This window comes from Enhydra lutris, unplaced genomic scaffold, assembly GCF_002288905.1.
Source record: "Enhydra lutris kenyoni isolate GAN:26980312 unplaced genomic scaffold, ASM228890v2 scaffoldscaffold1, whole genome shotgun sequence".
NCBI lineage: Eukaryota > Metazoa > Chordata > Mammalia > Carnivora > Mustelidae > Enhydra > Enhydra lutris.
In genome coordinates this window covers 87694879-87720583 of record NW_019154085.1, presented here as the reverse complement: position 1 = coordinate 87720583, position 25705 = coordinate 87694879, and the positions used below count along the sequence as shown (strand labels likewise).

At 37.3% G+C, this 25705-nt stretch overlaps 1 protein-coding gene across 1 annotated transcript in view; it reads left to right on the top strand.

Moving 5' to 3' along the window:
- Positions 1-25705, top strand: part of LOC111143410 (Rho GTPase activating protein 15) — a 607442-nt gene that overhangs the window by 407463 nt on the left and 174274 nt on the right. The window contains exon 11 of the mRNA XM_022497494.1: positions 482-559. Coding sequence (XP_022353202.1) covers positions 482-559 — 78 coding nt within the window. The remainder of the gene's footprint in view (positions 1-481; positions 560-25705) is intronic.

Below are 25705 nucleotides of genomic sequence, written 5' to 3'. Positions count from 1 at the left end.
GAATAGAATAGAATAGAATAGAATAGAATAGAATAGAATAGAATAGAATAGAATAAGAAAGGAAGGTGGGGAGGGAAGGAGGAAGAAAGGAAGGAAGATTCTACAAATCACTTAGGTTGTTTTCTGTCCAGGAAGGGGCAATCATATATATCTGAAGGTTCTTCTCCTACCTACCACCAGTTTAATTCCTGTGTTTTCCTCGGGACTGAATCTTAACTATAGTGTGAAATCCAATGCTATCTATTACTCTTCTATGATTCAACTGGATTCAAATTTGTTGTTGATTGACTGTGACTGAATTTTATGATTAGTTTGTTGAATTTGAACTATTGAAGATTGCTTGGTTTAGAGAAATTTGTCTTCTCTATGAGGAAGGGATATTTGGTGTTGATTTACTATTACCTTCCTCCCCACATTTTTTTTTCTTTTACCATCTCAGTTCTTTTATGAGCAAATATAAAACATGCCCTTTTATTTTCAGGTCTAGATGTTGATGGAATATACCGAGTTAGTGGCAATCTGGCAACAATACAGAAGTTAAGATTTATTGTTAACCAAGGTAAGTGATTTCTTCTCTTCATTTTTTTCAGTAGTTTCAGCTCTAACAATATTTCAGACTCTGTGCTGTTTGTATTATGAATCTATAATGATTAAAGTTTTGAAAGGAACAAGAGAAATTTGAAGAAATGAAACAATTATCACCAGAGATTAAGAGATAGCCAGTTTACTTGGAGATTAATAGACCAGAGAGAAAAACCAACTAAGAGTTTATGTGAAATAAATAATTAGTGAAATATGACAAACTGAAAATGAAAAAAGACTAACAAGAGGGTAAAAGAAAGAAAAATAGCCTACCTTTGAAAAATTGTTCCTGGCATATAATAGACACTGACTGCATGTGGATAAATAATTGAATAAATGAATGATGAAAGCATAAAGGTCAAAATCATAGATGTTAGAAAAATATGTAATAGGTGAATAAGAGAATTAAAAATTAGGAATTACATATATCATCAAAGAATTACAAATTAAAACAATAATGCAATACTACTAACTATCAGTTAGAATAGCCCAAAGCTAAGCCACCAGCAGCACCAAATGTTGACAAGGGTGTGGAGCATCAGGAATTTGCATTCACTGCTAGCTGAAATACAGAATGGTATGGGAACTTTGAAAGATAGTTTGGTAGGTTCATGTGAAAACATATTCATACCCTACTATCCAGCAGTTGTGCTCCCTGATATTGACCCAAATGATTTCAGAACTTGTGTTCACACAAAAACCTGTGCACCAATATTTCCAGCAGCTTTATTCATAATTGATAACACTTGAAAGTCACAAAAATGTCCATCAATAAGTAAATGGGTAAACAAACTGTAGCACATACATATAATGGAATATTATTCAGTGATAAAAAGAAATGAGCTATCAAGTCACCAAAAGACTTGGAGGACCCTTAAAGGCATATTGCTAAGTGAAAGAAGGCAGCTTGAAAAGGTTTTGTACGGCATTATTCCAATTCTATGATAATCTGGAAAAGGGAAAACTATGGAGACAATAAAAGATCAGTGGTAGCAAAGGATCTGGGGCAAGATGGGAATGAAACAATGAGCACAGGGGATTTTTAGGGCTGGGTAACTATTCTGTTTGATATTATAATGGTGGATAAATGTCAGTATACATTTGTCAAAGCTATGTAATATACAACACTGAGAGTGAAACTTAATGTAAACTATGGGCTTTAGTTAATGATAATGTATCAATATTGCTTCATCAATTGTAATAAATGTACTGCACTAATAAAAAATGCTAAAAATAGGGGAATTGTGTGTTGAGGTATGGGGTAGTGGTGGTGTATGGGAACTCTATCTTTTCCATTCAGTCTTCCTGTAAACCTGAGACTTCTCTTTAAGAAACGAAGAATTAAAAAAAAATAAAAACAAAAAATAAGAAATGTTCTAGAAGCAGACTAAAACATCTTAAGTTGGTTAAGGTTACAATACTGGTTGAAATAGCTGTCTCTGCAAAAAAATCTCTGTACATCTTAAAAGGTAGGACTGAGATCATCTTTGTCACCTCCCCCATTAACCAAGAGTAGCCCTAGGGTGTGCATAAAGGGAGGTTTTAATTAATATTTGTTGAATAATGTGGTGTTGCAAATAAGAGAAATATTAATACTGAGAAGCATTAAATCCTCCAACAGTTTAATTTGAGTTGAACCACTCTTTTAAGTGTTGACTGCAATACTTCTGGCCAGCGGACACATGATTTTTATTTCTGAGAATATTTATAACTGTGAATCTCCTCAGCTCTGTTTGCTCACTAATATGAACCTTTATGTTTCACAATTAACTCTCCTTCCAAGGCAAAAAGAGGAACAAAAACAAACAAAATAACAACAAAACAAAACAAAACACCCCAGAACTCAGCTTTACCTCATTTATTCATATTGGCCCCTTTTGGACTGAACCAGAATGCCCCCTCTGTGAGGAAAAATTGGATAAAATAGGCCCAGCCTCATTTTCGTTCCTGCTTATAACCAGCTAAAATCGTTCTTTTAATATATTTCATACTGAAGCCATATCCTGATTGGGATTCTAGACAGCTGGGCAACACATTTCTTCTACAAAGAAGAAATCTCAAAACAGAAGCCATGCTAGAAACAAACACTAGTTGCATTTCCTGCCTTTAAAAAAAAAAATTATGCTCAGCAGTTTGAAAAGGCAAAAAAAAAAAAAAAATCTGCAATGAAAATATGAAATCTGTCCATCTCATCTTTTGCAATCCAGACTTCCCCATCCTGTGAGGCTGTGTAACTGCTCATGTTTCCACGAGAGTTGACAATGTAAAGCTGGACAGAGGCCTGAGTTGGTATCTGGTAGCACAGAATTGTCAGTAAACTGTCTCCCTGGTTTATAGCACTGTCACAATGCGGCATGCTCAACACAAATTATGCTACATTAGGACCTTTGATACTGGTGATCTCGTCCAAGTTGTGTTGTGGAGTTTTTTGAATTAGATGGTAAAAGAATGCCTACACCAGCCTGTCTCAAATTTTGCTAATCAGATTATCCTTTGAATGAAATCTCTGGAGTGGACCCATAATTTTTGGTGCTAACACCATACCTTCCCCTCCATCTGCACACTGGTCTTGAACAACAGAGCTGACTTAGAAGAGAAGTAGTGCTGGGTACAAAGAGGCTGACTGTGTAAATTGTAGCCTCCCCTTCGTGCATGTGCCTGTGTGTGTGCAATGAAAAAAAGGTGGCAGTGAGTGATAGATAATTCCATGAAAAGCATAAAGTGATATGTGAATGCAATACATTCTTTTGTTTGTTTGTTTGTTTGTTTTCAAAGATGGAACATACATGATTTTGGCATACTCCCTTTGTATTAACACCTTTTGTCTCCTCCATGTTCATATTCCACAATGTGTTCTTTTTAGTATGTTCTAAATATACATTTTAAAAATGAACAAGTCCTACCCACCATTAGGCTAGACAAATGAAAACTGATTTGGGGGATTTTCAAGAACAGTTCAATTGCAATTTATGTATTTCACTAACTTTCTTGAATGCTATAATCATCAGCAATTCTAAATACACCAGTTGAATGATTCAATTTGTTTTGGTTTTCTGTTTGACTCACTAAATCAGTAGGAATTGGATACCCTCATTATACTTCCAGATCAGATGACATACAAGTTAAATTCAAAGTGATCACTTTTGAAAAGCATGTTCTAATTATAACTAGTAATGATGATAATAATAATTACTATTATTATTGTAAAAGTATTTTCATATTTTCATAACTTACTATGTGCCAGGCACTGTACTAAGTGCTTTACTTATATCATTTAATTTAGTGCTTTCTACCTTCCCATAGAATAGGCACTGTCATTGTTCCCATTTTAAAGGTGAGGAAACTGAGGCTCGGAGATGTTAAATAATATCCTGAGGTCATATTTCAAGTAAGTGAAAAAGGACCAGATCATCATCCCTCTGACTCAGAGCATTTGCTGAAAGCCACTGCTGCCATTGGGCATTTCCCATTTCCTTAATTGTTGATTACCTTCTGACAAAAGTGAGTATGTCTTTCATGCTATACACACTTGGTAGTCACTCTATGTCTACACGTGCTTTCCAGTGTTCGTAAGTGACAGGTACTGCCATAGTAGTTTTGCTAAAATAGGTCAGGAAAGGAAAATGCCAAACATCCCAGTTATGAAGAAGTCTGGCAATGCCATTCTCTGTAGGGCTTTATGTATCTGTGTTTGGACCGAGAAACTACTTTCATACAATATCCTTTTGCAGCCTTCAGCAGTCATTGAGAACTCTTGATTTCCTGGGCCATCGGTGCATGAATAAGCAGTGCTCTCCCTTGTTTACTGTATTTGGTGACAGCTTTCAGTGACATTTTGCTGATGCAACTTTTCCACTCTATGAGGGCATCCCCCAAAGAAAACTGGTCCACGACCTTAGATGTCAACCTGTCAACAGCCTGTGACACTGTGTTGATTCTTCAGAATGATCTGTGACCTGATGGTTTTCTTGCTTGGGGGTCCTTCTGCAAATGATGGACTTCAGCAGTGAAATCCTGCCTAACTGTCTTGAGAACTTTTGACAGTGGGTCTTGGAAATCCCATTTGGTTGAGTTCCCCTCCTTCTGACATCAACATTCTGGTTTCAGCTGCCCATTTAGGCTTGTTGCCCAAACTCCAAATTCAGTTCAGACTCTCTTTGGTACTCCTTAGATGTTCTCTTTCACCCTTTAAAAAAGGGACAAGAAAGACTGGCATCCTTTTTGGAAAATATCTTTGAAGCTTCCCAAGCCCGTGAGCCAATGGGAGAACTATGAAGCACTGGGACAAGAACTGAGTGGGAATTTTCCAGACTGGTGTTTCTTAGTACACAGTAACAAATATTCCCTCTAACCATTTCTCTGAACTGGAGGAAGTTACTTCCCACCAGGATTTTAGACATATTTTCCATATATAGGAAAAAAATTTAAAGGACGAATCTTAGGGACACCCTCCTTCACTTTTTCACACCCAGAGGAACAAAATATATAAATGCTATAATCTACGTGGCCAAGAATCTTAATTGGGTATGTGGGTGTGTGGGCGTGTGTATGTGTGTGTGTGCATATGATTTTGCGTGTGTGTTGTTTTAAATGGGAGAGGGGTTTTTTTCCCATTAATTTACAGTCTTGCACTTTGCATATCTTTATTCACCCAGATCTTATTGGCATAATAATCCAAATTAAACATTGGCTTAAAGAGATGAATTTGCTTATTTTGAACATGCTAAGAATAAGCTCCATTGAAAATAAACTATTAAAGAAACAATTTCATGTTACCAACTATATCTAAACTACTTTTATATAGATTTGTGCCACAATGCCAAGCAAAGCATTAACTTTAGAGCTACCCCCATGCTTTTCATATTATTTGCAGCTTCGAAAATTGAATAAAAGAGGAAAGAGAGAGAGAATGTGAGCAACTGGCAGTTCTGTTCTTATAAAATAGCCCTTGTATCAAGTCCATTCACTTTTCTATTAAGTGCATTTATAGTGCCCTCTTATTATTTTTAAAACAAGGTATTTTCTTAAGCCTATTTCACTCTGCCAACCACAGCAACAACAAAACAAACTGTTATTTGCTTTACCCCATCCCGCAGGGCGGTTTTTTGGTAAGTCGCATCATTGATATTGCACTTTTTTGGTTTCCATGTGACAAGATTATCTTTTAACAATGATTTATTTTTCCCATTAAAGCTGAAAAGATCACTTGATCATAAAAGGGCCAGACTCTAACATCATTCAGGGTTTTGTAAACTTCCGTAGACCTCATTTTTCAGCTACATTGAGTCAGGAAGCTCAAAGACTATTGATGGCAAAGCTTCTATTGCTTTCTAGCTGCTTAAGAAAATGCATTGTCATTTGTAAATAATGCTGAAGGGAAGCCAAAACAACAAGCTCTTCCCATTCATTCACATTTTTATAGTCTTTAGTTTTTACACAATATTCCTTTTTTAAAAGATTTTATTTTTAAGTAATTTCTATACCCAGTGTGAGGCTCAAACTCACGACCCCTAGATCAAGAGTCACATGCTCTACTGACTGAGCCAGACAGGAGTCCAAGTTTTTACACAATATTCTAATAACAACTTTATGAATACTTCTAGTATCTAAAATGCACAAATTCTGGCTACTTATTTTAAAGCAAAATTATATCATACATTTATGGTGAGTTACACTTTTAATTTGTTACATGCCAAGCAATAAGGAGCTTACCTAATGCTGTGGTGAAAATAAAGGCAGAGACCATCCAGTGAAGAGAGAGCACTGGGTGGGAGTCAATGGAACTGCCTCTTTATTTTGCTTCTGACCTATTTGTTAGTCTGATGGAAACAATTTTAACTCCTTTGAATCTCAGACTTTTTATTTCCAAAATGGGAATGAGAAAGAAAATGTGAGGACTTTAAAAACTCTGAATCAGTCAAGTGATAAAGTACGAATAAGAACTTTAAGATGTTAGATGAAATCAGAACAATACAACTTAGTTTTCTTTATACAATCATAATACTAAATATTAATAATCAAGTATGGTTTGGGGCTTCCATGTGATTGAGTTTTCTTTGATGATATTGAGATTCCTTTTCTAAGAAGAAATATCATGTATGGGAAAGCTTTGGAGAATCCCTGCTATTCAATGATTTGTTTCACTAGTCAAATTCATAGGATTTGGGGGTTCCTGAACAAAAAGGAGAAATTTAGTTTTATTTTATCAATAGGCTTTTGGAAATTTACCAATTCCGAAAGAATAGCCCCATCCATGTTCATGGGAGAAGGTAAGTAAAATCTACTGAAATTTCAAGTCTTAATTCATTTATGGCTTTTCATGTAGACTTGACCATTGGGCCCAGAAATTAAATCAGTCAGTTATGCAACCGCCAATCCCCAAGGAAACCCCAAGGATATTTATAACAATTGATCATCATTATAAGTCATCATCATCACCAACAGAATTAAGTAATAAAAATTAAAAATTAGTGGGGAAACATACCAAGTTTATCTCTGCTCTTAACTCTACTTGGTGTCACTGGTGTGGGCCCTGACTACATTTCAGGACTCTGTTAGTTATCTACTGCTGCATAACAATACTACTTCCAGCTTAACTATTTAGAGCAACACACAATTTATTATCTCCCAGTCTTTGTAGGTCAGAAGCTGGGCATGGGTTAGCTGGATTCCACATAAAGTTACTATCAAGATGTTGGCCAGGGGTGAGTCCTCATCAGGAAGCTCAGTTGGAGACAGGTCTGCTCACATGATTATTAGGATTTAGTTCTTTGTGGTTTGTTGGACTCAAGACCTCAACATTACTGGCCTTGTGGACCTCTCCATAGGCAGCTTGTTCCATTAAAACTGCAAGGGAGAGAAACTAGTATCTAAAGCAGAAGTTAGAATCCTATGTAAGATAACCATAAAGGGTATACCTCATCACCTTTGGTGCCTTCTGAAGGTTAGAATCAAGTCACAGTTCCTACCCATCATACCCCAGGGGAGGGGATAATACAAGGCATAAACACAAGGAGCAGGGGATAATTAGGGATCATGTTAAAGTCTATCTTCCTCAAGAATCAAGTTGAGAGCTTTTAAAAATAAAGATGTTGGAGGCCAGTCATAAAAATTCAGATGCAGAAAGTCTGTTGTTGGATCTATATGCATGTATTTTAAAAGAAAAACTCCCCAAGTGAGTCAAGTACATCACGAGCCCTGTGAACCCCCACATGACCTACAAGCCATAAAACATACAAGGTTTGTATTTGAGTAAAACCAAAATAGACTATGAACTCCTTTTTTTTTCTGGTGATGAGAGGTTTTCTCTTTGAGTATTGATTGATGTAATCATGCTCACTATTTTTTATGAACTCTGAGTCATAAGTTGGAGTAGACCTAAAAAATGCCATGGATATAACATGTATGTTAATAGTATGATGAAAATCATAGATTTTTTTGGTAACCACAATCTTTTTCCAATGTAGATTCTAGAATAAGTTTTTTTAAAAAAGATGTTTTACCTAAAGATTTGCTCTAAAGAACTAAGGAACAAATGATATTTTAAAATGTAACAGAATGTTGTTGATGCTGATGTTAGCTAGCATTTAATTGAGAATCTACTGAATGGTGAGAATGGAAAATTAGACTTTGCTTTCACACTCATAAAAGTTTGCAAGGTAGATAAACTTTATGATCCACATTATTCATACAAGAAAATCGTGGTTCAGAAAGATTAAGTAACTTTTTTAAGGCTGCAATATTAACATGTTTTGAAGCCAGACAGTGAATCAATTTTAAACTTACTCCAAAGAATATATTGCTGAGTGCTGGATTCAATTGACCATGGGGGAAGGGGCAGGGAGACATGTTCTTCTTTTTAACATCAAAGAATCCAAACCACTTATTCTTGTTATAATACTATACTTTCTTGGTGTCCAGTCCATGGGACCCTTTTATAAGAGAAAACTTCATTTAAAGGATCCTTTTTTTTTAAAGATTTTATTTATTTATATGACAGTAAGAGACACAGCTAGAGAGGGAACGCAAGCAGGGGGAGGGGTAGAGGGAGAGGGAGAGTGAGAAACAAGCTTCTTGCCAAGCAGGGAGCCCAATGTGGGGCTCGATCCCAGGAAACTGGGATCATGACCTGAGCCAAAGGCAGATGCCCAATGACTGAGCCACCCAGGTGCCCCTTAAAGGATCCTTTTAATAAGTAACTCCTAACTGCCTGTGACTTCATCAGTAGTAGGAAGTTTGATTCATCACTGTATCCCCAATATAACAAAGTGCTTGATACTGTATATGAACTGAATAAAGATTTGTTCCTACATAATAAATTGATGAACTTTCAATACAAACCAATCCCATGTCAATATTCATTGATACGTTGTGTTATGTTCCATTTCTTGGGTATCTCAGTAAAGAAAACTCAAGTTATGTTTTACATTATGTTTTCTCCCAGACTCTTATAAACAAGCATTTAATTTTAGATTGGATAAAAAAAATCAAGGGACAGAAATGAAGAGGGAAGAATCCTGTATCCCATTTTCTGCCTTCATATGACAAAGTTTGAGGACATATGGCTCACTATTCCTTCACAAAGTATGATATTAGCAATTAGACAAGTTGGAAATGAAATTGGGAGCAGTGATATAACTCAGCTTGCCATCTCGTCTCTCCAAAATGTTGGGCATGACCAGGTAGACAGAAAATCTGTATTGAATAATAGCAATGAAACTATTGCTCTTATTAACCCCATATACTGAATTCTTTAATTTTGAAAGAATGCTTTGTTTTTGTTTTCACACAGGAAGTCCCTGTTGCTGGTAATTTTGGCTTCTGTGACTCACATTTATTTATCTAGCACCTCTTTTCCAAGTGTTCTGTGTAGTTTAGAAGCATTTTCTAACAAAAGTGTGCTATGGGAAAATAAGTATTCTCATCACCTCAAAGCTGCTTCTAAAAAGGAAAAGTAACAGGTGCAAGGCTATGAAGGATTTTTTTCAGGTTTCTATGCAAACTCTCAAGATAAAGTGTCCAGAATTTACAAATGTGGGGGGCGGAAGTAATGCTCAAGTGAAAATCTGAATGACTTAGACAAAACCCATTCTCTTTTATGCCCTCATATTCATGGGCCCACTGGAAAGAAATGCAGGTATCCCTGTCAGCTTTCTTCCTTTCTGAGTGTCCCAGAACATCAGGATCGGAGGTGAGCTCTGTAAAATATGATTTTAGCTTTTCCATCATTCATTCATTGACAGACACTTCCAAAGCTTTTACCATGTGCCAGGCAAGATGCAGGATGCTGGAACTACAGCAACAAATACAACACATGGCATTCTCAGGGACATAGAGCCTGTATTTCCATGGTTATTTCCAATCCAATAGCCAAAAAGACTGGTGGTCTATTTGGTGTAAATTGACGAGAAGATACTAGTATCTTCAGTCTTCACAAATTCTTCCTTCTTCCCAGCTCTCTGATATCACCATGACCCTCTCTTTCATCTCATTATTTTCTATCCACCCAGGTTTCCTTCCTTAGACCCATCAAGTTTATTTCTTTACCAGGACCTTGACTTTTGCTCTTGTCTACCTAAAACATGCTTCCTTCAGACCCTGACAAGACTTTCTTTCCAACATTCAAGTCATCTTCTCAGCAAGACTAAGACATCTGGACCATGGGCCTCCATCCTACCCATCCGGTCACTCACCATCCCAGTATCTTCTTTGCTTCCAAACACATCTTCTCTGGAACTGCCTTGTTTCTTTGTCTGTGGCTTCAGTGCCGCCCTTCCTCCTCTATGCGAGCAAGACCTTACCTATTTTGGTCACCCGGCTCTTAGGGTACCTAGCAGATAATTCCCTTTAAATAAATATTTGCTGAATATGAGTGGACTCAATAAGTGAATGATTAATGAATAATGTTAGATGATCAGTGATGGTTAGACGAAAATCTTCAGAATTTGAGAGTCTCTGTGTAACCAGTCCAATGAGCCGTATATACTTGTCCCCATATCCACCTCCACCTGAAGTCACAATCTGACTGTTCAGCATGGACCAAATAGGAGAGGCGTGGAGAAAAGGGGAGGCAGCTGTCAAGCTGAGAGACCTGAGCCAGCTCTAAAAGCCTGGCCCTTTAGGCCAAGAAAGACTGTCTGAGTGAGCAATGGATGACTCCCAACCCAGGTGGTACGAAGATCACACTAAGGACTGTCCCCTGTTTATGTGAATTTCAAGTGTGATCCCTCTCAGTGTCATTGCTTGTTGCCAAGGCTCTGCCAAATCTGTAGCAGTCTGATAAAGGACACCTTGGGCTCAAATTGTGAGTGACTGTCCTAGACTTGCCATGATTCAAATAAAATAATACAAACTGCAAAGTGTACGAGAAGAATCAGGAAAGGAGCAAAATTAGCTTAAAGAATAAAATACAGCTTTAATCTGCCTAAGGAAAACTTCAAATGGGGATTTAGTCATTAACAATTATTTGTTGAAACTTCCTATGAAGGGCACCTGAGTGGCTCAGTTAAGTGTCTGCCTTTGGCTCAGGTCATAATCCCAGGGTCCTGGGATCAAGCCCCACATTGAGCTCCCGCTCAGCAGGAAGCCTGCTTCTCCCTCTCTCACTCCCCCTGCTTGTGTTCCCTCTCTCACTGTGTCTTTAAAATCTTTAAAAAACAAGAAAAGAAAAGAAAACTTCCTATGAGCTCTCTTCTAGGTACTGAGAAGAACCTGGGGGAATCAGGCTGTGGTGGAGTGTTCTTTTGTGTCAAGAGATTGATAATAAGTAAATATATGAGATCCTTACAAGTCATGTCCAGAATCAAGATAGTGATGTAAGAGAGAATAACTGATGAGGATAGGAGGAAATGTCCTTAGATTGGTTGGTCTGGGAAGGTCTCTTTGAAGAGGAGCCATCTGAGTGGAAACCTGATCTGATAGGAAGGAAAGAGGCATGCGGAGATGTGGGGGGAGAGCAAAGCAGGCAGCGGGAAACTAGTCCCAGGGAATGCAGACTTGTATGAGATCAGAACACAGGTCAGAGAGATGGGCAAAGCTTGTCCAGTGAGGCCCTTATAAATCAAGATAAGAAGTTTTGTCTTTCATTCTAAGGCACTGCAGTGTGGGAGGGGTAGTTAATCAGGAAGTGATCTGATATTATTTATGTGGATTTTGTTTTTTTAAAAAATCATTCTGGCTGCTATGAAAAGAATAAATTTTACAGGGCAAGAGTAGAAACAGAACAGTTAGGAAGCTGTTACAACAGTTCAATTAAGATGTAATAATGGTAACGGATTTCTATGAGATAAACTCTGTATTCCAATTTGTCTCATTTTCCACGTGCCTTTTGAACCTTTCTTTCTTTCTTTTTTTTTTTTTTTTTTTTAAACAAAGTGCAATGAGAACACGAGAAACCCCAGGTCAGTTTCCATAAGACCCCTTACTAACTGTGATACTGTGCCCAAGAAGTCACTTACCCTTCCCAGAGTAATTTTCTTATCTTTAAAAGAAGACTATCCATTCTCTTGAGATGAGTCAGTCAACATGAGATAATAAATACATTATACTGGAAAATGATACACCATATAGAAATGGAAGTTCTATTGAAATGTGTCCCTCACAATCATCCTAATGGAGACATCTTTTGTAACCAAATGAGGTATATTGTTTTTTAAAGGAAAGAATATTTGATGAAGGGCTCATCTTGTATCCTTCTTGGATTATTTAAATGTCTCTCACATTTTCCCTGGATTACTCCAACCCATAGGAACTCTTTCAAATCCCATGCTTGCACTTTCAACTACTCAACACACCATAATTACTTATTATTATTACTACACATTTAATATATATTAATATGTAATTAACATATGTAATTATTTTCATTAATATTATTATTATTGTATAGGTGTGTCATATATCATTAAATCATGTACATATCATATTTCCTCAACACACTGGACACTGCTAAAGAAGAGAGCTTCTGTTTTTTTTAAGTCTATCTGTCCTACTTCACCCAAAGAATATCTTGCACCCAATAGAATCTTGACACATTTTAATTAATTTATTGATTAGATCCAGGGTTAAGTCATTTTCTCAAACCTCAAGAAGGTGAGGCATTTTGTACATGCTAGAGATCAGTCTCGAAAGGACTATTTTACTGTGTACTGCTGAACTCTGTTTCTGAAACAATGGCAAGACCTGCATAAAATGTTAAGAAGTGTTGGTGATTTTTATTATCTTCTTTTTTCAAAACTATTCTTTAATTTTCTACAAATTAGCACATATATCTTTTGAAAGGAGATTTGGTTTGAAGAATTAGGTGAATCTTCTTTAAGAGAACGGAGTTTACTCCTTAGACCATACCAAGAGAATGTCGGTATGTCAAGTTCTCCAAAACACTTCTAAATGCTGACTCACTAGATCTTTAGAAGAAGTCTATCCACTTCACAGATGAATAAAAGTCCCTATGAGTTTAACTGAATTGCTTCAAGTTGTATTCGTTTATTCACTGTAACTTTCAAGAAGGCAATATGTGTCTCTTGGTACTCTAGAGAGAAATGGAATGAAAGTCTCGCTATGGTCTTCCAACGTCTGGTCTCCATCTTTGAGGCACTCAGGGTGAGCAGGATATCCAATAGTCTACTCAAGATAATGTCTGGAAGATTCTAAGGGGCCCACTGGAATCATTTTGCTTAAGTAACAGTCTTTCTCTGTGTTACACCATATCATCTCATATTTTACATTCCTCCAGATTGTTTGTCTTTTTGTGGCCTCCTCACTCCCTGCTACATTTTTCCTCAGTAAGTAACCTGCTGTCCCTTCTTATTAATCTGTTCCTTCTGTGTTCTGACAGCCATCAAGGATTCACTTACTTTTCTCTGCTCTTCCTCTTAAGTCTGTTGGGATTCACAGTCCCATCAGTGAGAGAGACTGGAATATGTAAATACATTACTGTTTGATTGGTTGCAACAGAAGGAGCAACATATCTGTCCTTCTGAGCAAGAGGCACACCATCACCAGATTTGCTGACTGATGAACTCACCTCCTTAAGACAAATCTCATGATTTCTGGAGTAAATCTCAGTAGGAATTAGCTTCTTTTCTACTCCTTTCCCCTAGCATTTTAGGCCTGTGGTTAATACTGGTTTTCATCTATTTTGCATCAGATCTCTCTCCCTTTCCCAACTGTGAATGCTGGAGGGTGAGATGTACCTCAGAGTTACCTCTGAATTCCCCATCTTGCCCATCGTGTGCCAAGTGCCTTAGAGGCCTTATAGGCCTTGTTATTTCAGTCAGGAGAAACACATGCCTTGGAATCACCATTGCATGTTTTAGCCCCAGAGATCTAACTGACTAGAAACTGGGCCCAGTCATCAATTAAAGTGTACTTCAGAAGCCTCTCTGGTCACTCTACCCTCACGCCTGACTCCTTCAAGAAGTCGAGTTTTAATAAGCCCAATTTCTCCATACTCCTACCCAAAGCCCCCATCTCCTCCATCCCTTCCCTCTCTCTCCCTTTTCTCTTACCCCTTACTGAATTTCACCATCCCCATCGGCCAAGAGTCTGCTCCCAAGGTGACAAGTCTGTTAATCTAAAGGGTCTAGGTCAGGCTCTCAGCTAGTCCCAAGAAGCATAAGGTAAGGGATCTCCTATAATCAGAACAATAGTGAGGATATCAAGTTTGTCCATCAGGCATTTCAAAAAGTAGTATCGATCCAGCTCAAATCAGAACGCTGGTCTAACTATAAAGCTAGCCTTGCCTGAAATTTTCTTTTTATGGCTCAAGAAAATGTCATATCTCTTCTATGTTTATTCTTACTTCTGAATTAATGCAGCCTTCCTAAGTCCTAAAGCCAGTTAGTTGTCTGAGATCATTGCCCTCACTACTGATCTGGTTTCCTAGGAATTCCTCCTAATTAAAAATTTTTAAAAGATACAAAACGCAAAAGAATGTTTGAAGCACCATTGAAACACTTTAAAAGTGAAGTATACTAGCTACATTAAATTCAGATCTCCAAATTACAAAAACGGAAATTCAAAAGTGGAAAAAAATACTTCTAGTTACCTTTATCTGTTTCTTTACACCACCTTGTGTGTTTATAGAAGACTAACATTCAGGTAGGATTCACTTCACTAGGATATGAACAGAAAATGCTAACTACAGTGCAGCTTCATGACTCAAAAGTCTGTAACTGGTATTAATGAACTTTTAAAATGCTAATTTTCCCGCATAAGCAGGAAAAGACGCAACAGAAAGACGCCTTAAAGCAAAATCTCTCATTTCTTATCTGCTAAAAGCAATGTGTTTGCATCCCTTACAAAATAAAATGGTTGAAATAGGGTTTTTGGATGGTTTAAAGTTTCAAGGACTTCTCTTGTTCACAGTTATTCTTGTAAAGAGAAGAAATTTATAAAATTGCATGCCTTAATGGTCCCTTTGCTAGAAAATGGAAATATTCCCAAATATGTTCTACTGTAGGAAAATCAAAAATAACGTGGAAACTACAAATATGTTAGCCAATTGAGAATATTTATTAACTAAATAATTTAATAATAAAGAAAATGCCTACTTGATTAATTGTTGCAGAGTAAAAATTACAATAAAACTGTCTTGATCAGTGCTTTGCAGAAGCGCCATTACTGTCTGTGCAGTTGTTTAACAAGGATTTAATTGGAAAGATAAGTGAATGCACATTTAAAAGTATTGTTAATTTGCTTTATAATCACCCCATCCTTCACAGTATTGACAGCACAAGGCACAAACCCCTTTCTGTTTTACAAGTATTATTTTCCATATGTGCACAATAAATTCTGAAGCAGTAATTGGAAATTTTATGGGTTCCAACATACCTAGTATAGTGGGTGTAGAGGTGCACTCTCCCTTTATAAGAGGTAACCCAGTTCTAGGTTGGAAACAAGTGACAAATCTGATTTGTATATTTCTCCCATTCACTGCAGATCATAGTCATATTTTGTCCCCTTCTAGAAAAAGTTGCATCTCTTCTATTTTATGTCTTATAAAATCAAGATGGAGAGGAGGGGGGAAAAAAGTCTGGATTTTTCTCAATCTGTGACTGTATTTTCTTGAAAATGTGTATAATGGAGGTCCTGGCCCAGGATGGTCTCTGGACTATCTGGCCGTACCAAAACACCATTTTCTGAAAATTGTTACACCCAAACATATAAAAGGATACAAGGAAAGGGGCAAAAAACATCTTTGATGCACCATCTCTTCTTTTGTGCAGTTCCACATGCACGCACACAGACTTGCCCCTCAGCTCGTAAACGCCTTAGAGTTTGGAACCATCTGCTCAGAAACTCAGTCAGTGCATAGGTTTTCATGAGTGTCATGCCTCAGATTTCTGAGAAGTGGCTTCCAGAATCCAGAGAGCTTCTTTATTACTGAGAGTCTAACGTTGCTCTAGAAGCAGAACATTTGCCTTGCCCTGCACCTAGAGGGAGACTAGAAAGGCGGTGTTCATGTACATGATTTATTTGTTGATTTTGAAGGGGCTGCCCTCCCCAGTTTTTAGTTCAAAAAAGAAAAAAAATGAAAATATGAAGCTCATCTTGAAAATGGTTGTGAACTATAATTGAACCTATTTCACAGGCACGGATTGTTCCAATTGTCTGTTATCTCTCTGCTGATAAAGGCTGCCCACCTGATTGTGAGGAGAGTGGAGAGTCCCCAGAATGTCTCATATGAGTAACATTAAAACCCTGAAAAGATACATGGAACACGCTTAATGTCCCCCTCCTCCATGCCTCCATCCTTCTAGAATTGGGAGAAATATCTTTAACTTTAGTTAACTGCAGATTTTTTTTTCCATAGACCGCAAATGCTTCAATTATGAAAGCCTAGAAATTCTTCTGAAGAAAATTTTCATGAGAATCTTTTTCAGTGGAAACCCCTTTGCCCTCTTGATAAAACACATTGCCTCATATATTGGCATGGGAAAATGATTTTTATCTTTAATTTGGCTATGCCTCTAAATCTCTAAACCTCTCACATTTACATTAGCTTTTTATGCTTACAGAGTAAAATAGATATATATTGAGTTTCATATGTCTAGAGATTTGCCAATAAATGCTAATATCCAACTATTAATAACAACTCACTAATCACGTGAAAACGTTTTTATTCCTTCCTACATAGGTATAAGGTATAAGATATATATAAAACATGAAAAAGAAAAGAAAATAACCCTTGGGGTGTGTACCTGGGTGTACCTGTGTTCTCTCTCTTCCTGTATATACATATTTATATACATACATATAGATGTGGAGATGGATATAGATATGGATATATTAAAATTCTTCCATGCATGTTTCACTTTTCCTGTCTGTGTACTTCTGTGTTGTGAAAATCAGACCCAGTTACACGTAGATACACACTTCAAAGATGATTTTTACTTCTTTTTCAAATTTCTTCTTCAGAGGCATGGATTGTAAAACCGTTTGTTTCAGGTGAAAGTGTCTTTGGGACCAAGACCTTTGCATGCCCCATTTCAACTAGACAGAGCAGAGACTGGTGCGGTAACGAAATGTCCAGCTGTCCTTTAATTAACTGAAATGAGGAAAATGTAATGTTTTGATGAAAGACCCAGGATTCTGTGCGGGATAATGGGAAGACTGTATGTTTCCGTGCCTTCCTGCATATGACGGAGCCATGGGGTGCAGGAAAGAGATGAGGCTTTTTTATGCTCCAGTAGGGGGAGCTTTCTTGTCCCCACTGTACAAACAGCATGGTGCATGTGTTTAAATACGCCATCCTAAAATGCAGACTTTTCATTTTCATTTTGCAAGTGGGAAATTTCACTATGTGATGGGCACATTACTCTTCTTAGCGACACATTTTGTGCGAACTCATTTGGGAAAGAATAGGAAATTTAGAATACTGCCTTCATATTTCTTCTGGAAATGTTAGCCTGAATCCATTATTTCCAAACCTGATGAGGATTACAGTTCATTTGTATTTCACAGCAACCCATATTGTATTCTGTTTTGTGAAGTAAATAAGAGATGATACCGTTCTAATAGCGCCTGTATTTTGTTTTCCGTATGAATAATCTTATTCTGGGGGCAAGGGGGAAGGAAAAGGAAGCAGGGACTGGAGTACTTGATTTAGCCTTCTCTAGATGGAGTGTGTTATTTTGACAAAGAAGTGCCCTGAATTATTTTATAAATAATCTAAACTGGAGGAGGTGGAACATAAACTCACTTAGGTCACCAAGTACATCCATATTCAAATGACAGTATAAAAAGCACTGCTCAGTAACACCCGAATCTATATCTCTTATTTAACTATGTTTAAAATACTCACGGACAAACCTGATTTGATGGCAGTGTGGGTGGGTGCTTATGTGCTGATGAAGGAAATTCTTTACATACAAAATAATTTCCCACCATCACTCCACTACACCTGAAACACCACAATTAGGGAATCAATTTATCTGGCTAAGGCAGGAAAGGCAAGTCATTTCACCTCTTAACACTAAATATGGTTGATTGCTGGTAGCTGGTTAGATAGTTATGCTAAGACGGATACTGAAACATTGTCCTAAAGAAGTGAGAGTGAGTTCTGTCATCCATTAATGAGGTATGGCATAGGCACTATTTGGGGGGGAAGAGAAAGCCTCAATATGCATGCCACATACTTTCTGCTTCTGGATTATGGTTTTAGATTAATAAAATTTGACGATTAGAATGGAAGTATAGGGGCACCTGGGTGGCTCAGTGGGTTAAAGCCTCTGCCTTCAGCTCAGGTCATGGTCTCAGGGTCCTGGGATCGAGCCCCGTATCGGGCTCTCTGCTCGGCGGGGAGCCTGCTTCCTCCTCTCTCTGCCTCTCTGACTACTTGTGATCTCTCTCTCTCTCTCTCTCTCTCTGTCAAATAAATAAATAGATGTCTTTAAAAAAAAAAAAAAGAAAGAATGGAAGTATAAGGGGTGCCTGGGTGGCTCATTCAGTTAAACTTCAGCTCTTGGTTCCGGCTCCAGTCATGGTCTCTCGGAAGTGGATTGAGCCGGCGTGAGACTCTGGGCTCAGTGTGGAGTCTGCTTCAGATTCCCCCACCTTGTTCACTTGCTCTCTCTCTCTCTCTCTCAAATGAATAAAGTCTTAAAAAAAAAAAAAAAAGAATGTAAGTATCACATGAGGTTTCCACATTAAGAAAATACCAAGAACACAAATCTGTTTATCAGGAAGAATAACATACAACCTAGCATACCTCCAAGGGACTGCATCAAAGCATAGGGAATCTTGAAAGAGTCAGAAGAGGAAAGGAGTATATTCTAAACAAAGAAAAACTCAGAAGAAATCTTAGGAAGTTTAAGAGAAAAAAAAAAAAACATGGACTCAAATAATGAGTTAGATTTTAAAATCCATTATTTTGCTTAACAATTTTACCAAGACTATCCTGTTTATCTACTTGTTAAACCCTTCCCTTGGTGTAAAGTATGACTAGACTATTTTTGTTAACTCTTGTTAACTATGTGAATCATATATTATTGAGTTGATTCCCGTTGGAATGACAGGAAGTCTAAAATAAGCTTCTCTAAAAAATGTCCCATTCCAGATAATGACTTCAGCCAATGACCATAAACACCATCTTTCTGTCCATAAAGGTATTGTCTAGCTGTGCATAGAACTAACTCACTGAGAGAAAAACAAATCCCTTGAAATAGAGAAAAACTAAAATGATTTGTCTAACCACAGTCTTCCCACTTTACTTTCATTTAGTTTGGGCTCAGATTGAAAAGATTTATTTTTATTAAGACAAATTTTGAAAAAAAAAAATAGAGGAAACACACCATCTGCACCCAATCTCGGTATTCGAGTTGTCTCTTGGCTTTTAATATATTATCAGTCCATTCCTTATATCAGCTAAAATATCCTTCATCACAGAATATAAAGAAAGGTTGGCTTTCTCATCATTTGACATATTTGATCTTTCGATATACAAAAATGCAGTGGCTGGAAAGCTCAGCACCATTCAGGAAACAAAATAGTAAATAAAAAGTATAAGTAAATCAGTTAGGACTCTTGATTTCAAGAGACAGAAAGCCAATCCAAATTGTCTTTAGATTTTTTTTTTTTTCTTGTACCTGGAAAATTCAGGAAGCAACAAAGATTTAAGCTTCTCTCAATTCTGGGATCTAGACAGTCTCATTAGGACCTAGCTTCTCTTGATCTCTCAGTTCTGCCATCCTCCATGTTAACTTCATTCTTAGTCTTCACATCGTGTAAAATGACTGCAACATCACTGGCTCAGCATGGCCCTTGTTTCTAATTCATCAGGAATCTCTTTTCTGACAGGCTTGACTATTAGTGACCGGAGTTGGGTCATTACCAATATTGCTGACTCAACCACTCTGGCTGAGGGAATAGAATGAGCTGATTGACTGAGAGGAAGGTCACATGCTCATACTTGGAGGGTTAGGTAGAGTCCCACCCAGTGCACATAGACGGAGATGAGAAGCAAGATGCTCCCTTATGAGAACTTAGTACACTGTGTCTGGAAATAAGATGTTCTCTCAAAGGATTACATGAACTTTAACAGAACAGTCTCAGGCCATGGAGACTGGTGTGTGGAAGAGATGTCAGGCATCACTCTAGCAATGATCTTACTTTCAAACAGTCCCCAAACATGCTTCAAACTCTTTAAGTAAATTCATCTCATAGGGTTTGGGGGCTTTTTCTTAACATAACAATAATTGGTTTGGGAGATGATGTACACAAAGTGTGCTGTCATTGAGAGGTTCAGGAAGGGGGTAATTGTTTCCCAATTAAGTTGGTTAGCTTGCTCAGGCACAAGCATGGGCCCTCACATGTGCTCAGCATTCTATTAATATATAATCTTTGAAATGTTTTAGAAGCAAAACCCACATGCTTTCAAGGTATTTTAAGCTACTGACACTGAAAAGAAAAGAAAAGAAAAACTATCCTTAAAGCCAAGCACATGAGGGTATACAAGCATCCATGGACCAAGATATATAAAATTACAACATAGATTATGAAATAGAAGGTAGTTAACCTTGGACCAGCAAAGATAAATATTGGAAAGGTCAGGACAATGATGTAGAACTATGTACCTGGGAACCAGTTTAAGATGTGATAACAAATGCACTTTAGCAAAGGTTCTGACACAGTAGTGTTGAGATCTTTGTTGCCTGCAGGGTGCCCAGAAAACTTTAGTGATTCTCAGACGTGGAGGAAGGTTGATTTTTTTTTTTTTTTGGTCATTGTCAGTGGCATCTGTGCAGAAGAAAATGCCTCCATACGAAAAGAAAAAAACTGCTTTTGTTGTATCAAGAACACATGACAAAGCATTCAAATATAATGCAAATAACTGCAAACCGACGCATCCAGCAGTTTAAAAACTGAATAAATAATTTAGCTTTTACACATGGGCAACGCTTGCTAAAAAAATACAAATCGGAACCCTTCTGTTTAAATCTATTTTATTTTGTTAATAGATGAGCTAATATGATAGGCATTTAATTGTATAATGTATTATTAGCCATTTTCCCTGGCATACCATTAACTTTAAATAGTATTAATATTTAACATTTCATAATACACACTACAAAGTTCTTACTTTTTCCAGCCGAAAAGAAAATGTGCTTTGATAGTAAATCTCTTTAAAGTGGGTTTTAAGATGCTCAGTATGCAAAACCTGTTCCGTTTATACTGTTTGATCAAAAATACTCAAAATGCCACAGCATAATAAGGCAAATGCTGTAAGATGACAATGATGCCAAAACTGTATTATGATTTTGTATTCAAATACAATGTATTGCATAATTAGGCATAATTATATAATTTGAATATTTAAGAGAGCATTTAAAATATGATAGGAGGCATCTAAGTACATGGACTTCTCAGGGATGGTTCAATCAAAAGGGTGTAAAGTTGCAATTAATATTTGTTATCGAATGGCAAACTCATTCAAATACAAGGTAGCTGGAAGAGGACCTACCTGTAGCCGACTCAGATCATAAACACTGTCTCAGCAAATCTGAATCTGATTTGAATCTGATCTACAAGTATTATTTTTTTCCTTGACAAAATTCTGATAGAATTTAGTTAGTTGAGTTAGGATACAGTACTTCAAGTCTCTGTGTGAGTCAGAGGATATAGGATATCCTATATCCATGGATATAGACTATGCCCTTAACTCAGAGCAGCATTCTCAGAAAGGTATGTTCATGATCGTGAGGGAGACTCTCCCAGACAGAATAAATGAAGTGACACAGATCCATCTCCATTTCCAGAAAGACTGTTCAAAGGACACACCCCCACATAAAGTAAATCAGCCAGATTTTTTGTCAAGAGAGGCTGGTGTTAGAAGGCAACTTTTTAAATAGAGCATGAAGTTTGATTTCTCGTTAATAAATGTTTTGGCAGAGTGCAGTTTTAAGTGAGAAAAAATTAAGATTTTGAGCTTTGCCCAGCTGTCCCCACACGGAACTTCTCCCTCCATTATCAGCACTGGAAAAACGTTTGTTTTATTAAGAAAGAACATTGGGAGTTCACAAAAAGCTTTTTATTTCTGATCCTGCTTAAATTTTCAATGATCTGAAAATAGGGCCAACAGACTAAGTTTATGGCATATTCTAAAATTAGAGGAGAAACTCTTGCAATTTTTTTCTATTTCATTTTCATTTAGTAGTGACTTAATTGGGGGGCCAAAGATAGATCAGTAAGAGAAATTGTCCCAATTCAGAATATTCAATATGTCAATTCGTTCAGAGATTTGTGCCATTGCAATTAAATAGAAAATGAAAAGACAACTTAAAGATTTCCTGTTTCTGTTAGTACCAAAACCAGATAAATTTCTCGAGTTCATCACTTTCTCCAGAAGCTGACCACATCCAATTATTTTCAACCTATGCCCAACGTGAATCTTATGCTCTTGGGAACAAATGTTATTGTTACACTCAGAAAATGGTATGTTTATTTCCACCTCCATGACTTACTGGTGCCAACAGATTCCATGTTCTGGGTCTTTTGTTTTCCTGATATTCCCTGGCTTAGCCCATTTCTCAAAACTCAAGTTCCAAATTCCTTTAATGAATTCAGTTTATTTCCTTATGCTTCCTTTTACACTTTTATGTGTGTTATAATAATTAATGCATTAAAATACCTTGATGTAGTTTTTAATTTCTTGTATCACTGCATATACATTGCTACATAATTCCAACTAATATATGTCGCTTATGCCTTGTCTCCCCAATCAAAACCATCTAGATCCTCATGGATAAGATCATATTTTATTCTATAGTTTCGGCCCTCAAAGTGCCCAGAAAAGTAATCATGACATAATGGTTGCCTTATAATGATGATGATAATGATAACTAATGTTTATTGAATGCTTACTATGTGCTAGGTATTTATCCAGACATGCTTAAAAAGAACCTGTGTTTTCAAGCATAGTTGATCAATGATTTAGCCCACATGAAAAGCCAAAAGATGCAGGAACCAAGCCACATCTATTTCAATGTACTGTAAAGGTTAAACAACAATGTACTGTAAAATTGTCTGTAACTTCACTTCACAAAGAGCTGTGTTCATGGTGCCAATCCAGAACCTTGCTATGCTTGCTAGAGCATAGCTGTGCACCCCTGCACACCTTCTTGTCCCATCCTGAAATACACTCTCACCTCATAGCTCCACAAATACCTGCAAATCACTGCTCATCCTGAAAATGTCATCGTCTTTCTGAAACTGTTCTTAAATCCCTCAGACAGAGGTGACCTCTACCTCCCTCCTTGGGACTTCTTCCCTTTAATCCATGCTATTATCATAGCATTCCATATAGTGTAGTCATCTACTTATTTATTTGGCTCTCCCCACCTTCTCCCTTGAAGAGCCGGAATCCCTATGGGCAAGTATCCTGTCTTCCCCTTGCCTCTGCTACCTTACATGAGCACGAGTGCGGAAGTGATGTGGCTAATCGGGTCTTACATGAGTCCTTGCTAAAAGAAAAAGTGGAGTTTGTGCATGAAATCAGCAGTTCCAACTTCGAAAATGGCAACTTCTGGCCCCTAGGCATCTCCCCCAAGATCACATTCTCAGAATCGTTGGAAAAGCCCAACTCTCCTCTTCAAAAATAATTCCTTAAAACAGTCTAAGGATTGGAGCTGCTTTCACAATTCCTTCATTGATGGCAACAGGGTTGGAAGATATGGAGCAGGGCCATTTTTGCCTGAATGACACTAGATTAGGTTAGACTAGGTTAGGTTAGTTTAGGTTAAGTTAGGTTACATTTCTAAAGACTGGAAAGTGATAACTGCCAGTTAGCGGTCCTTCATTTCAAGTGTTTCTGATACAATAGAGCTCCTGTTTCTCTGTGCCGAGCAGGCCCATTAGAGTCTAATATTGGACTTGATAGAAGATGTGCATGTCTTTTACATTATAAGGCTTTATATTTCAAACCTCTGTACCTTGCATCTCTATGTGTTTGACAGCTGGTGTCCTGCAAAGCAATGGCCAGTAAGAGGCATGATTGCACTAAATTGGAAGCATGAGGCAAAAGGGTATTTTTATTGGGGGGGTGCGGGAAGGAAATTTGAGGGTAGTGGGTTAGAAGAAATCATCCACAGATGCTGATCTCTGTATGTTAGTGGATGGGATTTTTGAATTGTGGTAATTTCTGTTTCTGTGACAGTTCATCAAAAATTGAGGGCACCACGTTTGAAAATTACCCATGGTTTCATTTCCAAACTAGATGCAGACTCTGTGCCTTTGATTATTAGAATTATTCAACTCACTCGGTAGGGCAGTGAGGAGGGGCATTGGTAAATACTCCCCCCACCGATATTCTGTAAGACATTCGTTAAAGAAGCCCAAGGCAGCAGAACAAACTCCATCACTCTTTAACAAGTGTTATCTAAACACACAGCAGCAGCTGATGAGTGAGCCAAAGTGACTATTTGGAAATTCATTTCTCTCCTTCAGAAATTGCCTATGTCAGTGAGTGGGGCAGTCAGACTGAAAGATGTGGAGACAAACTTCTTTCTGCTTTTATGAAGCATTTTTTGCTGCACTGTGGAAGGCAACTCAGCAGATGTCTACAGGTGTCTCTCTTCTCCTCCAACGTTATTTTTTTTTAATAATATAATGTAGGTCTCGTACCAGCTTACCAATGAGTAAGGTGAGGAAAATACTTCAGAAACTTCCCACAAGTAACAGCAATTTGGTGACTCCTTTCACAAAAGCTGCTTCCCTTCTATTCCACCAAACGCTGACTGGGGTCAAGTCCCAACTTTCTCTTCAGGGATAGGGGAGAATTCAGACAGAAGATGTGTGGAAAGGGAGAGGAGACGAGTGTGTGTTGGTCATATCTACTGCAAGGGAATCGTCTCTTCAACTGGTCTTGTGTAGAAGCTTGCAGCGCTCCTGGTGTTGTTGAAGGGCACACGAGTGCCATTATAAAGAGACAGGACTTCAGTTGTAAGAGGGCTTTCAAGAGAAGCAGGCTGCTGATTCTCATAGGAGCATGTCAAATATTATTTAAGTGGCCAGTAATGTAAACATCATGCTACTAACACTGAACAGTTTATCACATAAATATAATTGTCTTCTTTTAGAAGAATAATAAAAGCTGAATCCATGTGTTACATATTATTTAAAATTGTTTCTGCAAGACGTATTAGTCCCATAGAAGAAGCAATTCTTCCACCAGAGAAGGACAACAGCAGTTTTATTATATTAAATTGTCATTTGTTTAATTTGGTTGTTCCCAGTAGTAGTTTCACAGATTTTTATGAACTGTTACTTTTATAGAAAGTCAAGTTACTCATGATGGATGGCACTTGCATTCATCAAAAAAAATAAATAAATAAAAAGAAAGGAAAAAAAAAAAGAAAGGGTCAGAAAGGGAGGTGGCATGAATTTACTTAACAGAATCTGCTTAAATCGGCATTTCTTAATTCTTAGACAATCGAAAATTAATGTAGGGAGTTAAGTTCTGTTAGGGATATTTCTAAGATTTTGTTTGAGTTTATTTAAACATGGAGACCAAGCTAAAGGTGAGACTGGAAGACCTCTTATGAGCAAAGATAAACAAACAATTCTTATATTTAGAACTATTTATGAATAAGAGTTGCCCGGGGTTATTTTTTTTTCTTTTTTTGAA